The 16,150-nt window shown below is 40.5% G+C and overlaps 1 protein-coding gene across 3 annotated transcripts; it reads right to left on the reverse strand.

Annotated features, from left to right (window-relative positions):
• Window positions 1–261: 261 nt before the first annotated feature.
• Window positions 262–15,329, reverse strand: TRMU (tRNA mitochondrial 2-thiouridylase). 3 transcript variants are annotated; one of them, XM_087934151.1, is made up of 12 exons: window positions 14,955–15,209; window positions 14,725–14,808; window positions 11,942–12,107; window positions 10,844–10,950; window positions 10,407–10,529; window positions 7,257–7,429; window positions 6,625–6,678; window positions 6,436–6,502; window positions 5,312–5,412; window positions 2,958–3,102; window positions 2,521–2,603; window positions 262–562 (listed from the first exon to the last, which is right to left on the reverse strand). In XM_087934151.1, the coding sequence occupies exons 3-12, from the start codon at window positions 12,082–12,084 to the stop codon at window positions 410–412; spliced, it is 1,149 nt and encodes a 382-aa protein (XP_087790277.1). In that variant the 5' UTR covers window positions 12,085–12,107; window positions 14,725–14,808; window positions 14,955–15,209; the 3' UTR covers window positions 262–409. The 3 variants fall into 3 exon arrangements, with proteins under 3 accessions (XP_087790277.1, XP_026558718.2, XP_087790278.1); XM_026702933.2 differs by lacking the exon at window positions 14,725–14,808 and having other exon boundaries at window positions 14,955–15,329; XM_087934152.1 differs by lacking the exons at window positions 11,942–12,107; window positions 14,725–14,808 and having other exon boundaries at window positions 14,955–15,202.
• Between the last annotated feature and the right edge of the window lie 821 nt (window positions 15,330–16,150).

Consider the following 16,150-nt stretch of genomic DNA (forward strand, 5'->3'; position numbering starts at 1 on the left):
ATGGCTTTCTGGTTTGAAAGTTTACAAGATGGGCAACCAAATTGAGAAAGAAGATAAAGAAGTCTATTGTGATCACACAACAGTAGATTTAGCCATAATCTATTGTTCCACATTCCTGAAAACTTACTTACAAGATCTTAACAGGATTCTTCAATCAGTATAAGTTACATTGCAATCCTATACACACTTATTTGAGTGTTGTTGCCTTCTGTTTAACTTCTGCACAAGGCTGGGTTTCAAGAGATGGGAAGAGTCATTCCATATGTCACAACTGTTTTATTTTATTTTTTTCAGATAAATTCCAAACATATCCAGGTGGGCATTCGTGTATCCGATGATGATTCCAAGGCTTTTAACTAACTAGTTTTTTTTAAAAAAATCTCTGCTTGATTTTAAAAAAAGCAAGAAGTCATTTGGTTGGCTGTACAGTGACCTCGTCAGCTGGAATGTTCACACCCGCAGCCTCCCTATTCTTGCCTTGTTGCAAAGTAAAGACGGAAGGCCCCAGTCGCAGAATCATGCCGCTGCCCAGGCAGTCCTCTCCCTTGTAGAAAACAGCAAACTGGAAGACAGAAGAGCGACAATGTGTACTGCGTGAAGCGTGAGGTTGTCTACTGAGAAGAGGGCGGGGCGGAGGGGAGATTACCTGACTACCTAGCTTTTAAACATCCCATATAATGTAGAGAATGGGAGAGTGAATTCATTGCTTGTAGAATTATTACCATAATTATTAGGTGATCTTTCTTAGCGGTGTAAATACAACTAGCATCTAAGTAAATCATCGTTAAGATAATTCTTGCATTCAAACAGTTTTTTTTTCAGTTCACATGGTAAGGAGAGCTTCCCAATGAACTCTGAAGTAATGAATTAATTATAATAATCTAACAAACCAATCAAAGGTGAATCACAACAGGTTATATTCACACGTCTTATAACTAATGTGCTGAATTAAGGAATTCAGCGGAGTCTTTCCCTTTTCCCAGCTGCATTATTTCCTTTGTTAAAAATATGCACAATTTAAAGTTTCTCACAGTTTTAAGCAATCTGTGATTCAGAGGCTTCTTAATGCTGAGATTTTTATTTTTTTTTCAAAGTGGGTAGAGCTCTTACATCTTACTCTTTTTCACCGACTCTGGGTTATTTACAGAATCTATTCCACAACGTCAACTTGCATGACAGGACTTGATAAAGCCTGCAGCTTAACAAGCCCTCTGAATGTTTTTTTTGCTAATTATGAAAGCTATCATTCTCCTCCTTCCATGAGAGTTGCTATTTTTTTGCTGCGTTAACTGTGGCGAGGAGGCCAAAATGGGCAGAGAAAGACTAGAGTTCCACTGTATTTAGCCAAGTAAAGATGTGTGATTTTCCCTCCAAAATTCTCCAAGAGCTTTCTCAAGTGTTTTCTCAATCTCAACAACTTGAGAAGATGGGTGGACTTCCAAGTCCCATAATTCTCTAGCCAGCTTCAGCTTCAGCTGGTTGGGGAATTTTGGGAGTTGAAATCCACCTATCTTAAAATGGCTGAGATTGAGAAACATTTCTAACCGAACGTTAGACTACTGAACCATCTTAACCAGGGGGAAAAAGTGGACCAGCTTATCCAGGATAAGTGCAAACGGAGCAGGCTTGCCCTCCCTCCACCTTTGCTGAGATCCACAGATCGTATTTGGTATTTTCTGCACATAAGAATGTATTCTACTACACTTCATTCAATATTATTAGCAACATGGAGAATAAATGAGGCCTCCTTGCAAGTAAATACCTATAGGGCTTCAAATATAGCTTAATTTCCCCCATTATTACCATGGCTAGCAGACAAATGCAATATAGATGCTTATAAAACCTTCCCCTCTGTGCTGAGAATCAAACAAAACTCAAGGGGAAATTATTATGAATCACGCCAGCCGTGCTGGATCATGTTCAAGCATTCAGCTGTTAATAGCAACAGATAGAACCAAGATTCCCGCTGAGTTTTTCTACTCACACATAGGTAATTGTTTAATAAATCTACCAATAATATGTATGAACAAACTGCTTCTTTTGTCCAGTTATACCCGGGGTGTCAAACACAAGACCCAGGGGCTGAATCCGGCCCACAATTGGTCAGATCCGGCCCGTGCGGCCGTCCTGGAAAATGTAAGGAACTGGCCCACGTCGCTTCAAGCCCGGTCTATCCAACGCGAAGAGGGAACATCGGGCCCGTGTGGCTTTGGCTTGGTCTACCCAGGGCAAAGAGGAAACTTGCCAGCAGTTTGGGGAGTGGCATCAAGCTGGCTGTGCCCACCCAGTTAGCCACGCCCCCCCGCCCCTCCCCCCAAGGTCAACCACAGTCCTGATGTGGCTCTCAATGAAATTGAATTTGACATCCCTGAATTATACAATGCGTGGACAAAATCTGTTCCATACTTTGCTATTCAATCTATCTGTTCAAAAGTGCAACTGAGTGTATTTCCTGGGAAATATGTCCTGGGATGATTAGAAAATTTAAGATAATCGCAGAGAAGAAGGCACAGCACATACCTGCCCTGCTGTAAGGTCCCTTATCGGCTTAGCCAGAGTCAGCCATACTGATCCATCTTGATTTAGGGTTAATGTACAAGGTACTACAAATTAAAAAAAAAAAACTGTTAAGTGATTGACTATTACGGATTTGATTTGATTGCCTGTCTAAATGACTTAGGCTGGCTCACATAATTAAACGATCAAACCACCAAAATAAAATACAGAATTCAATATTTAAACCTACCCGTTACAAACCCATAAAACTCAATTGAAGCCAGAAATTAAAACCTCAAAGCCTGTATTCTCATCTGATGCTATTTGTGATCTGAGCAAATAATGAATATGTTTCTTTTTATAAACATAAGCAATAAATATCCTATAAATATTCCTTCTATAAGTGCCCTATCTGTGCCATTTGTGCCGCCAAGATCTTTCCATGAACAAAGGCTAGTCACCTAGCGCCATCAAGTGTTGGAAGCGGAAATTACACTCCATCATTTTGTTCCGAATGAGCTCGGCAGGTGGTTCCTCAGCAATCCAGTGCACTCTGTTTGTCCGTAAAAGATCTCTATAAAGCGCAGGGTGATCCCTGCTGGGTGCCTTTGGAAGGATGCAAAAAATAATAATAATAATTTAATTTACAGCTCACCATCTCAGCACTACATATAGATAAAATTAGCAACAAGTAAAAGAAAATTGAAAGTTAAACTGGAAGGCAAAATAAAACTTGTGCTTTGAGAGTGGGGGTAAAAACTCAAACCATGAGGTCCTCTTTCTATTACAGGGATGATGACGGTGAATGCAATCTTTACTGCATTTGTTTTCAACAGCCTGGGAAGAACCTTCATTTTATTTGCTTTATAAAGGGGAGAAAATATCACAGGCGGGGTTGATGGAACACTGGGGCGGGCAAATGTAATAATATTATTTAACGTTGTCCAAAAGGCAATGCTAAACTTAACCTATAGTACAGTACCATATAGAACCAGCTGGCTGGGATTTCTATTTTTTCCTCTGCATTTTTTTTTCTTTATTTGAACCATCTTAAAACTATCTGAAAACTTTTATATGGGCTCCGCCTTCCAAAATGAGGGAAACAGTCTGCTAATTTTCAACAATCATGCTGTTAGCTGCTGCTAATGTGGTCGCAGGGGTCTCCAATAGCCATACAGGCCCCAGGGTGATGACCCCTCATGGATCATACCGTAAGTTATTGATACTAATAGGCTTATTCAGTTAAACTAGATCAGTATTTCTCAATCTTAGCAACTTTATGATACATGAACTTCAACTCTCACAATTCTGGGAATTGAAGTCCAAGCATCTAAAGTAGCCAAGATCACGAAACATTGCACTGTGTAATTGTTATGAAATGTTTTGTTTCCTGCAAAAAAAAACAGGAAAGTCTTGGTCCTAGAACTTAACCATGGTTTGTTTTAACCATAATTAGTCTAGCTAAAGCTACGGAAGTAATAGGAAGAAATTATGTTTTGCCTAGGTAGATATTAAACTTAACTGAGCACTATATCTCCAAAATGTCATCCTTTGAAGGGCCAAGAAAGAACAATAGCACTGCCGCAAGAGTGGAGCCACTGTTTCAGAGGTGGGATTCAGCAGGTTCTGATCAGTTCTGGAGAACCGGTAGCGGAAATTTTGAGTAGTTCGGAGAACCGGTGGTAACCCTCCCCCACGAGTGGGGAGGGAATGGAGATTTTACAGTATCCTTCCCTGCCATGCACATCAAGTCACGCCCACCAAGCCACACCCACCGAACTGGTAGTAAAAAAATTTTGAATCCCACCACTGCACTGTTTCCCATATAAATTTAGGGATTTTATCCAGGCTTAAAGGAGCTTATTAGGTATAGGTAATACTCACCTAGCGACCTCAATTAGTAATGGCAACTCCACTGTTAAGCGAAGCAGTTACTATGCGATACAGGACTACACCCACAATTTTACTTCAACCCTTCGTTGCCTTACAATCCTCATAAATGCAAGAATTGGACATAAAAGCTACTGTTTCATCACTGGTGTAACTGCAAAGTCACTAAATGATTGCAGTTGCTACATGAGGACTACTTAACAGAAAATAACAAAATAACAAGAGTTAGAAGGGACCTTGAAGGTATTCTAGCCCACCCTCCTGCTCACGCAGGGGACTCTATACCATTTCAGACAAGTGGCTGTCCAGTGTCGTCTTAGATACTTGTGTATCCATGGAAAGAGGGAAATACTGATGTAAGAGGCAGCAAGTGGACAGCTTCAACATGTCCATCAAAGTTCTGCTGCTTGCTCAGCCGCTCCCGGTGCTGAGGTCACATTGTGTGACTTTTGTAATGATACAGGGATCGAAATCTCACAGCTGCTTCCACCCTCACAAATGGGCGTCTGTTTCCCTTTGATAAGGGGAGAGAGAAGCAGAAGGACCCTAGCGCATGCGCTGTACAAGTCAGCCCTTCCAGCCGGCGACAGTGGCCATCACTAACAATAGAACAGGATGATGGTCGGACTTAAGATGAAATGAAACACTGAGGATGAAGGCGTTTGCTTGTTCCAAGGTGAAGCTAAACGGTCTGATCGCTTCTTTTGCTCCTGGCCGTTTATTGCATTACTTTGTGCCAACCTCCTTTTCAATTTTCCGTTGATCAAAAGCTAGTTTGAACAGGATGTAATGAAACTTCTCGACACCTGGTTGACTAACAGCTATGGTTTTCCTTTTGTATGCAAAAGCCAAGAATCTTGGGCCAGTAATAACCACATTCTTTTTAGGCCGCAATCACAAACGGTCCAAATGCAAGCAAACTTACCACAAAAACTTCCCCAGAGGAGATGTTTTTATCTACAACAAACCATGCATGACTGGAGTTTCTTAGCTTGGCTTTCTGGCCAAACGTATATAAGAAGCAACCTAAGAAAAGCAAAACACGTATTTTAAAATATAACCCACAAATATGTGGAAAACAAAGGGGAAAGAAAAAGATGAAGAATGTTTAGTCAAGAGGCAAAATGCAGCAAGGAAACACATAACTACTGGATGTATGGTTGTCATTTAAACTCATTAACAGTCTCAACCTAACCAACGTTCCAACAGAGCGACAGGTCTTTGATGGCGCTGTTGCAACCCTTACCCTATAATCCCTTACCCTGTCATCCTATGGAATCCCTTTCCATAGGCAAACCAGCCTTCTCAAACCTCCCAGACCAAGCCCCGTAATTATTACCCCTCCTCTCTCCCTGAAAAAAACATTATTCTTCCCTTACAAGTCTGGTCTAATTTTCAGCACTAATAGATTCCTTTCTTAAGTATGTTTATGTTTAGCCTGCTTTACCGTTTATTTTTAAGGAGATTAAAGGATCCACATTTTGTTCACTTTATAAAATCCCACTTCTTTACACAGTGTCAACTAATAAAAACAGTAACCCAATGTTTAATAACTTGCCACCTAATTTGAAACTTTTGCGGCCAGATGTCTTTAACCAGAGGATATTGTAGGGGTTTGGGGTTCCGAGCTCATTAGAATCCATTGCCAGATAGCAAAAGCAATAGCACTTATACTTATATACCACTTCACAGGGCTTTACAGCCCTCTCTAAGCAGTTTACGGAGTCAGCCTATTGCCCCCAACAATCTGGGTCCTCATTTTACCCACCTCGGAAGGATGGAAAGCTGAGTCAACCTTGAGCCTGGTGGGAATTGAACTGCCAAATTGCTGGCAGCTGGCAATCAGCAGAGGTAAGCCTGCTGTACTGCATTCTACCCACTGTGCCATCATGGCTCATGGCGATGGGATAGTTTAAAGAAAACTAAAGGTGTACTGAGTTTTATGTTGCCAAATTCAGGGGGGGGGGAGCGGCAGGGGGTAAATATACAGATCTTTATATTTCACAACATTTAATAGGAACTGAATTAAAAAAAAAAACACTTGCTCACCTTTATGTGTTCCAAGAACTTTGCCATCTTCAATGGAGACAAAGTTTCCAGGACGTGGTTGCAGATACTACGAGGGGGAAAAAAACATCCTCTCAATTTAAATCCCATTTAAAAGTAATACACATTGAAAGTAATAATCAAATAAAACATACACTTGTTCATAAAAATTGTGAATCAGTAATTTCTCACCTCAAGAAGGAACTCTGAAAAATCCCTTTTGCCAACAAAACAGAGGCCCATGCTCTAAAATAAAACACAATTCATGGTCATCTTTTAGGTTTTTTTGAAAATTCAAATAACAGCTCTTTATATCTATCTATTCCCACTTACAAATCCACCTATTTAGAAGCATTAATAAACTTAAAGAAAATATACTGAACTTTAGAGGAAAAAATAAACAATATGAAATGCCGACAGCTCATACAAAAATATGTGTTCAGAAGAAGGCTATCCTACTTGGCTTCAATGAAAGATAGAACTAATTCCTGACTTAGAAATGATCAAAACACTAAAATGGCACAATTGGTAATTTTATCCAGACACACGATCAGTCGAAAGAACAGCTTTTGGTCATTTCCAGATTGCAAAAACTAATGTTTTTCAAACTTGGGTGATTGTTGGCTGGGGAATTTTTGGTGTAGTCCACACATCTTAATGGAAGAGTAGGTCTTCCTCATATGGGCCAGCCTTCAGGGGGACACTATGAAGTATGAAGAGGGAAACGCACGTGCCAGATCGAGAAACACTGCTCCAAATTATAATGGTTTGTTCTTTTTCCCCTTATAACGATAGAGTCCTTTGAGTAGGAAATGTTACCATGCCTCTTTTTTTTTCAACACATGGTAAAGTTGATGTTCTGCAGCTATCTTCTTCACAAAGTCTTTTGTTAAGTCTCCAAGAGGAAAAATGGTTTTCTGCAAAGCTTTTTGAGGAATCTGGCTGAGGAAGAACGTTTGGTCTTTATTGTGATCAGCTCCCTGAAGAAGTCTCACAGCTGCAAGAGGAGGAGAGAAAAGACAGTAAGATAAAATAAGGCTGAATGCCTATATTCCTCTCTCTTTCACGTACTTTGTTTACAGCGTTACATTCCAAAAACTAGGCCTTCAGTCAAAATGAGAAAGATGAGAAATTAGTAGGGAAAGCTATTTCCTTGTTCAGGCACGTGGAAAAAAAGTCCCCATAATTATCTGTTCCTAACCTGGTCTTTCAGTGGTATACTCGCTGCCACTGTAACTGAGCCTATCTAATAAACCAGCGGTTGCCAACTGGTGAGCCACGGCCCACCAGTGGGCCATGAGAAAATTTTGGTGGACCGCAGAGAAATCTCACCCCCACAAAGCAAATAATCCAGGCTGCGCAGAAAAACAAGGCTGCGCCATCCACATGGTCCGCGGGAATCCTCCCTGCCCACTCACTCCTTACGGGTAAATTTGTCTGCTAAATTGCTATTTTTTCTTTTTCCGACCATCATCTGTTCTGCTGTGCTGGGATATTTAGATTAGCAGGAAATGGTTGGATTTCTTGCTTCCTAGCTAGTCTTTAGATCTTTGGCTCAGCACAGCCAAACCTCCCTTAGGACTGAAGGTTTGCTTGCAAGCAAATTCAGTGCAGACTCACGGCAAGCAAATTTGAGAAACTGAGTTAGCTGATGGCAGATAGATAGATCACTGAATGATTCTGTGAGCACTTCAATCTTCCTGCTTTGCCTGATTTTGCATAAAAGTTGCTTTTTTATATATAAAAAATTCAATATTTACATACATGGTGTGTTGTGAGTTAATTTTATGAGTTTGCTTGCAAGCAAATTTTATGTGACAGACTGAACTAGCCAATGGCAGATAGATAGATCTCTGAATGAATCTGTGATTCTGCGAGCAACTCAATCTGCCTGCCTGCTTTGCCTGATTTTGGGTAAAAGTTGCTCTTTTTTAAAAAAAAAATCAATACTTATATAAATATTTATAATATTTACATACAAGCCATGCCCAGCCAGTCACATGACCACCAAACTACACCCACAAATTAGGCCACACCCACAGAACCAGTTAGGGGTCCCTGGGATCTAAAATTATGAGTTTGGTGGTCCCTGAGGTCCAAAAGGTTGGCGACCCCTGTAACAGACTTCCTTCAGTTCTTCTATTTGGTGTCTAGAAAAGAGTGAGCCCACACTGAATTTTATCAGCTGTAATGTCCCCTTGCCCATCTCAATGTGTCATGCCCTTGTTAGAATCGGATTCTGAGAGAGAGGAGAGACAGCCGACAGGGAGTGGAGGTGTGGCTCTGGAGGTTGGGGAACAGAAGAGGCTGGCTGGGCAGTCAGAGGAAGAACCAGAACTATCCTCTCTTCATCCTAGGACATGCAGGGAGGAACAAAAAGGCAACAACTTGGCTTGCGAGAGAGGAAACGGCCATGATCCCCCTCACTGGTTGCAGCTGGGGAGAATAGTATATAAGAGAGACAGTTAAAACACAGTGTTGCCAGAAGCAAAGCGTGTGTTATTTTGGGCTGAAGTTATCTTGGTTGGCGTCCCTCTAACAAACTGTGCCTTGTTATCTCCTTGATGTTGGTAATTACTTATCCCGGTCCATTGTGGAATTTCCTTCATTGTAGTTTGTTTTAGTTTTTTATTTCACCTCTATCTGCTCATTAAGTTCGGACTGTATTGTTTACTTTTGAAGACTATTTTTGAATAAGTTTTATCCCCAACTGAGAATTATTGAACAGTGGGGCCAAGTTGGAGGCATTAAAGGACATTTATTTACGTTTTGGATTTTGTTACATTTTTGTTACACTCCACCTATGGACCGTGCTTCAGGGGGACACCATGAAGTATGAAGAGAGAAATGCATGCGCAAAAAGAGGTAGTGGATTGAGAGAGGCCACTGACATCAATGAAAGGGAGGTTCAAACCCCTTATTACTGCAAAGGATGAGAAAAGATAGAACTGTAGATAGCAAAAGGGGGAAAAAAGCAAATGTATCTGTCTGTCTGTCTGTCTGTCTCTCTTTCTCTCTCTCTCTCTCTCTCTAGTGACTATGCATTCATATCAAATTTGGTTTGATTCTTTAAATCACAGAAAATGGTAACATGGCAGAAAACCATAAAAGAAGCCAATATACTATGCAATTAATTCTATATGCCAAGAGTAACAAATAAGAAATGTGATTTTGTTTCAAGTAATATTCAATAAAAAGGCTCTTGATATGGTATCTTTGATATGATGATGATAATATATTATATGATACTTTGATATGAAATAATACTACTTTAAGTCCAATGCAGCAGCTTTTCTAGTTTTCTTTCTGCAAAAATGTAACACCAATTAGCTGTTCTTCTTCATCTTGTTTTCTCATTTTAATCTTTATTCTAAGACTTTTGCAGACAAGGTGACTATTACTAACCATTCATTTCATTGTATTAATTGATGCTACTCAAAGGTGTTTTTTTTTAAAAGAGGCAACTGGACTTTCTTGTTTTTCTTTGAATAAATTTTTTTTCTTCTCATCGAAGGAGCTTCTTCAGCTCTGACTGGATGGTGGGGAATGGGAGGATTTATATTCCTTGCAGGCAGCAGTCATTTGCATCCTTTTAGAGGGTCACTGAGGCGGAGATTTGTATGTGTCCTCAGGGTCACCTGCGTAGTGCAAATGGGTGTGGAGCCTTCTTGGCTGCAGGATATTTTCTGCCCTGTGTCCCTTCACTGTTGAAGGCAGGCGCAGGCCGTTGGGGATGAGTCTGTGGAGTCTGTGTTGTCTGCATCTCAAACTGAAGCGCAAATGGTTCCTATAATCTGCCATTTTTCTGGAAATCCATTTGAAGCTTCTAGTATTTGAAGTGAAACATCTTCAAACCAAAACAAGACAATCCAGTTGCCTCCTGAAAAAGCACCTTTGGGACAACCATGACCTGGATGACTGAGCATTGATGCTACCTACATATCTAATCTGGATTTAAAGAATGGAACACTTACTGTTTCTTATTTCAAATCTATTTCTGAAAAGTCCTGATGATTTTTGTTTGTACTTTTGTTGAAAAACTTCATTATCTTCCAAGGAGGTCCTTGCATAGTGTCCAGTTGCTATTGCATCAGCTCCTGGTATAGTTTTATAAAAAAATAAAGGGAAATTGGATGCTTTTATTTTAGCAAGACTTTTAACATATTTCACAACTTTTGATTTTTATGATATTCCTCATTTTATACTGTATCACTTTGGTCAGGAGGAAACTTCACTGAATTCAGTAATACTTTCTCAGAATACAGAAATGTAAGACTGCACCTTCAATTAAGACAAAGATTGATCTGAAAAGCCAGATCGTGATAGGCTATAAAAAGATTGCATGCAAAATTGGGACTGATTTTCAGATTTATTCTAGATCTTCATTTTTCATTTTGAAAATAGAACTTACCAATGTTATTCATAGCATAGTGTAGGAAATAATTGAATTTGATATTTTTATTACATATAATATCAGGATTAGGTGTCCGTCCAACTTCATATTCATTTAAAAGGTAGCTGTAGATAAGAAAAAAGAAACATTTGAATGAGTTTTGGGAAATGCAGCGGCATATTTACTGTTCCATCAAGAATCCCAATTATTTTACATAAATCATTTCAAATTCATCAGAATAAGCTGATCAAAATTGAGAAATCTCTTTGTTTTGACCAGATTGTACTGAAGTTGTTTCAGTTTGTAATTAAGCACCTTATTTTAATCATTTAGAGATGACACGGCTGAAAAAAGGGATTGGTTTATAGCAGTGTTTTTCAAATGACCCTGGGATGCTACAACCATCACAAATATATGCAGTTCCATGTGCCCAAATTTTAATCATGTGACTAAGTGGATGCTGTCATAAGTGTGAGGACCAGGTATAATTTTTTTTCAGTGCTGTTTTAACTTCAAACCGCTACTAAATGAATGGTTGTAAGTCAAGGACCACCTGTATACCATAAATAGGAAATGTTGAATAGCTTCCATATTACCCCCAGGAAAACCATGTGCCAGTATTGTAGTCATCAGAAGTTAAATTCAACTCAAGAAAGTCTGCATCACAGCTTATCACTTGCAGCTTCTCAAATAAGCTTCCTTCTGGGCCATGGTGGATTGTTTTTGCTTCCAGAGGCAAAGGAGTTTTATTAGACTTCAGAATGTTCTAAAATTGGGCCGTTTTTCATGTACACCAGGGGTCTTCAAACTTGACAGCTTTAAGACTTGTGGACTTCAACTTCCAGAATTCCTCCTCCAGTCATGTTAGCTCAGGAATTCTGGGAGTCCACAAGTCTGAAACTTGCCAAGTTTGAAGGCCCTTGATATACACTTTCATAACCAAAGCATAGAGCATTGATGCTTTGCTAGATTATAAACAGCAGCAGAGGAGAGAAGAACTAGTCAAGGAAGCGTGCAAAGCCTCCATAGGAAACCCATTCTCTTTGTTTCTCTTGCTAATCTTCCCAGCTTTCACAAAGCTTTCTTTCAGCAAAAGATTTATGAAAATTCTCTTACCTAAACACTTCATTCCAATATTCTTTAACATAGGAAACTTGGCGAAATGGAATATTGAGTATCTGACACACTTTATAAGCATCTTCACAATCTTGATTGCCTTGACAAATTCCCTTTTCATCCACCAAATCCCAGTTGTTCATGAACACCCCAGTCACATCATATCCTGCTCAAATGGGGAAAGTAAAGAAATGAGAAATATAAAGGACAATACCGTACATGAAAAATGAACATACTGTGGATATCCTTACAAATAATGTTAAATCTTTCACTTTTAAAACGTGTTTGAATCATCTATGGCAAAAACTCGTATCTCCTATACTTTATCCAATTTTGGATAACTCTTACTGTGTTATTATAAAATATACTATTCCCAGAATAGTAAAGTGTCACCATGACAAGTAGAAAATTTTCATTCTAGCTAGATGTGTCAAAATACGTAGGCACTAATGGACTCAATATTCATCTCTGGTCACAGACTGCCCATGAAAACATCGATTAGCTCATGTTTAGTTTCGTTATTAAAATATAAAATAGAGAATTAAATAAGATCTTAGCAAAAATATCCTTCAAAGTCTGAGTGTAGGTCTCACTCAGTATCTGTCCGCAACTCTTTTAAACCAAACGCATCTTTTCCCCAGGATTATACTACATAGAATAGCTGAGATATTTTAAGAATGGTTTAATTTTATTTACACGTTTGAAAATAATAAATGCTTAAAAATAGCTGCATGCTCAGCAGCACTTTGTGTGTGAAACTGATTCCTGAAAACCATACCCAACGCTGGAAATATTTAAAATGACTCATTCATGTAAATATCATTTTAATGATTTTTTTTAAAAAAACTAACTGTTCACTTAAAGAATATCATTGAGAAAGTTTGCTCACTTAAAAAAAAGTACTGCTAGGTCATTAGCATGAAACAAAATTCACATAACCCCAACTTTTCAGGGTTCCCTACAGAAAACCCCTTCTAAAACCAAAAGAAGATAAGACTTAAAATTGCAAACTGAAGTATATATATATATGGGAGTATACCCCTACTGGCACACATATGAAACACAGAATAACAAGTCAGAAAAACATATTATAGATGCCTTTTTGTATTTCTTGTCTTTCTTCTACAGTATAAACAAATCCTTTCTCCACTTTTTCCCCTCACAACAGCCACTCTAGAGACAAGATAAGCTGAGAAAAAAGGGTTGGTTTATAGCAATGTTTCAAACTTGGCAATTTTTTAAGATGTGTGGATTTCAACTCCCAGAATTCATCAGCCAATATGCTGGGGCAATTCTGGGAGTTTAAGTACAAGCATCTTGAAGCTGACAAGACTAAAACAACACTGCTCTAGGATCTAGATCCGTGATGGCGAATCTGTGACACGCAGATCCATTTCTGCCGGCACGCAAGCCGTTGCCCGGAGCTGATCCACTGCGCATGTGCCCTCCCACCAGCCGTCGTGTATCTGCTCTGCATGTGCGGGGGGAAGCACGCACACATGCGCAGTAGGGTGGGGCGCGGGAGGGTCACGCACGCATTACATTATGGGTGCAGGCATGCACTTTCAGCACGCAACAATGGAAAGGTTAGCCACCACTGATCTAGGTTGTGCCCACTGAATGCCCAAGGAGCAAGCCAATCTTTAAGAATCGGGCATCATTTAACGGATGACAAGCTATATGGAGGTCCTAGATGACCTTGGTTGATCTGCAAAAGCTAAGCAGGCTCAGACAGACTAAATGTTTGGATGGAAGACTACTAGGAGAGTCTAGGGTTGCAGGAAGGGCCGAGAAGCTTAAAATGTGCTATGAAAGAAGACCAGGACAAAGTATTTCGAATATAGGTAGTCCTCAACTTACAACAGTTTGTTTAGTGACCTTTCAAAGTTACAATGGCAATGAAAACAGTGACTTGTTATGGTTTTTTACTCTTATGACCCTTGCGGCATCCCTATGATCACATGATCAAAATTTGGACACTTGGCAACTGACTCATATTTATGACGGTTGCAGTGTCCCGGAGGTCATGTGATCCCTTTTGTGACCTTCTGATAAGCAAAGTCAACAGAAGCCAGATTCACTTAACAACCATGTTACTAACTTAACTGCGGCAATTCACTTAACAACAACTGTGACAAGAAAGGTTGTACAATGGGGCAGAACTCAGTTAACACATCTCACTTAGTGACAGAAATTTTGGGCTGGATTGTAGGTCGTATGTTTTAGTCTCCAGTCCCCTCATCCTCCTATGTATGTATGTATGGTGGCCAATAGACTGATTATGTTGAAAAGACATTTTGACATGAATCAAGTCAATAACCTTTGCTCTTTGCATCTGTTAAAAGAATTTGCTTGTACGGTTTTGCTAAGGAAAATGGAAATCACTTGTTAGGAATTCACTCTGTAAGAGAATTGTATCCTTTTCTAGCTTCAGAGCTAGACGCATCCTTGGAGACAATTCCCAGGAACATCCTGCTCCATAGGTAAGGGGGGAGGGCTGCTCAGGAGCACGAACACACAAGGGATACTGACTGTGTAAAATGACAAAGTATAGACAGAGCACGGGCAAAGAATGCTCCATGGATAAGGAAGGGCGAGGCATTGCCCGCATTAATAACAAACCTTTGTCTCTGATTGGATAAACTTTGTTTCTATCAGCGTAAAATGTATATAAAACCCTGACCCTGACCCTATGGCTGTTGTTGCTACAGCCTCCAGGAATCCGACCCAAAAGGAGCGTTTTAACCCCGCAGAGCAACCCCTTCCCTCAGGTCTTCGCCCACCTGATGCTAACTACGACCCCTCTCAAAGGCCCTTCGCAAGGGGAATGCCGGGAGTTGTAGTTTCCATATACCGGAACGGAAGTTCTGCTGAGGGAAAGAATATATATAATATATAATATTATATTATATAATAACATATATATACATTGAAAGTAATAATAAATAATATTATAATAATAATATATGGGGCCAGCTGCTCTCGCCCCCGTTCTCCGCCGGGGAAGCCTCACCTCTTCGCCTCAGCAGCAGAGCCGCCACGGCGCTGTCCACCCCGCCCGACATGGCGCACACCACGTGCCGACGAGCGGCCCCCATCATGGTCCGGCCGCTTCGCTAAGTGCTCAGGGCCGGCCGCGCTTCCTTTTCCCGACCGCGGCCCACCGTGACCTGAAGGGCAGAGAGGCAGGACAGGAGGGCCGTCTGTGGGCGGAGCTGAGCTCACAAAAGGCCGGGGGAGAACGGCCTTCTCCTCGGCTCTCCCACGGGAGGAGGGCCGCTTTTACGGCGGGGAAGTCCCGACCATGGGAGGGGTTTACCTGTCTTTTTTATCTTTGGGTCGTATAGGCCGGGGATGGTGGAAGCTGAAAGTCCTGCCTTTTCGATTCACCCCACTAGGCGGATGACACCCGTGTGTACGTGCACGTGTGCGCACCTACGAGTCAGGGTCGATTCCTGGCGGCTGCCTGAACGAGCCCCTGCAGTTTTCTTAGGAAGTTTTTGAACGATTATTGTTATTATTTATTTTGCCATTGATTGCTTTTGGGGTCTGAGGAAGGGACTGGCTCTCCCGGTTTTTAACCCGCTGTACTAGTCTGGGCTGGTGCAGATTCGCCAAACCTGTTTTGGGATCGTTCATTTTGAATAGGTTGCTGTTGTTTTGCAATTATGAAGTTTAATAACTTCAGAAGTTGCGTATCACTGGAGGTTTTAAGAGACTGGACAGCCACTTGTCTGAACTGGTAGGGTCTCATGCTTGAGTAGGGGGCTGGACTAGAAGACCTCCAAGGTCCCTTCCAGCTCTATGCCATTCCATTCTCACTCCTTCCATTCCATTATATTCTATTTTACAACAAGGCAAGTTTCAGACTTTTATAAACCATTCCTGAAACCATTGTTTTTCATACTTGGCAAGTGGAAGATGTGAGGACTTCAACTCCCAGAATTTCCTGATCAGCATGTAGGAATTCAAGTCTACACATCTTCAAGTTGCCAAGTTTGAAACAAACACTAAACAAAGAGGTACTTTTTTTATTCTTAAGACTATACTATCTTCTGTTAGTTGATATGATTCCCACATTATTCCTGGGTAACCATCTTAAGGAACTTATGCAAGGACAGGTCACCTGATCTTTCTTAAAATAAGCGATACATGCTAGATAAGAATTAAGACTATTCCCCGTTTGCAGTTAGCCTTAATGTAAATGTG

Source organism: Pseudonaja textilis, chromosome 5 (assembly GCF_049901715.1).
Source record: "Pseudonaja textilis isolate UNSWEBS1 chromosome 5, rPseTex1.2, whole genome shotgun sequence".
Classification (NCBI taxonomy): domain Eukaryota; kingdom Metazoa; phylum Chordata; class Lepidosauria; order Squamata; family Elapidae; genus Pseudonaja; species Pseudonaja textilis.

Bases quoted from the DNA above. Each gene is read 5' to 3' on its own strand.
- TRMU (XM_026702933.2), bottom strand. From the start codon at position 15,042: ATGATGGGGGCCGCTCGTCGGCACGTGGTGTGCGCCATGTCGGGCGGG. The intron at 12,108-14,954 runs GTGAGGCTTCCC...CCATTTGAGCAG, and splicing joins TCTGCTGCTGAGGCGAAGAG to GATATGATGTGACTGGGGTG. The intron at 7,430-10,406 runs GTAAGTGTTCCA...CTCCTCTTGCAG, and splicing joins TAGATTTGAAATAAGAAACA to CTGTGAGACTTCTTCAGGGA.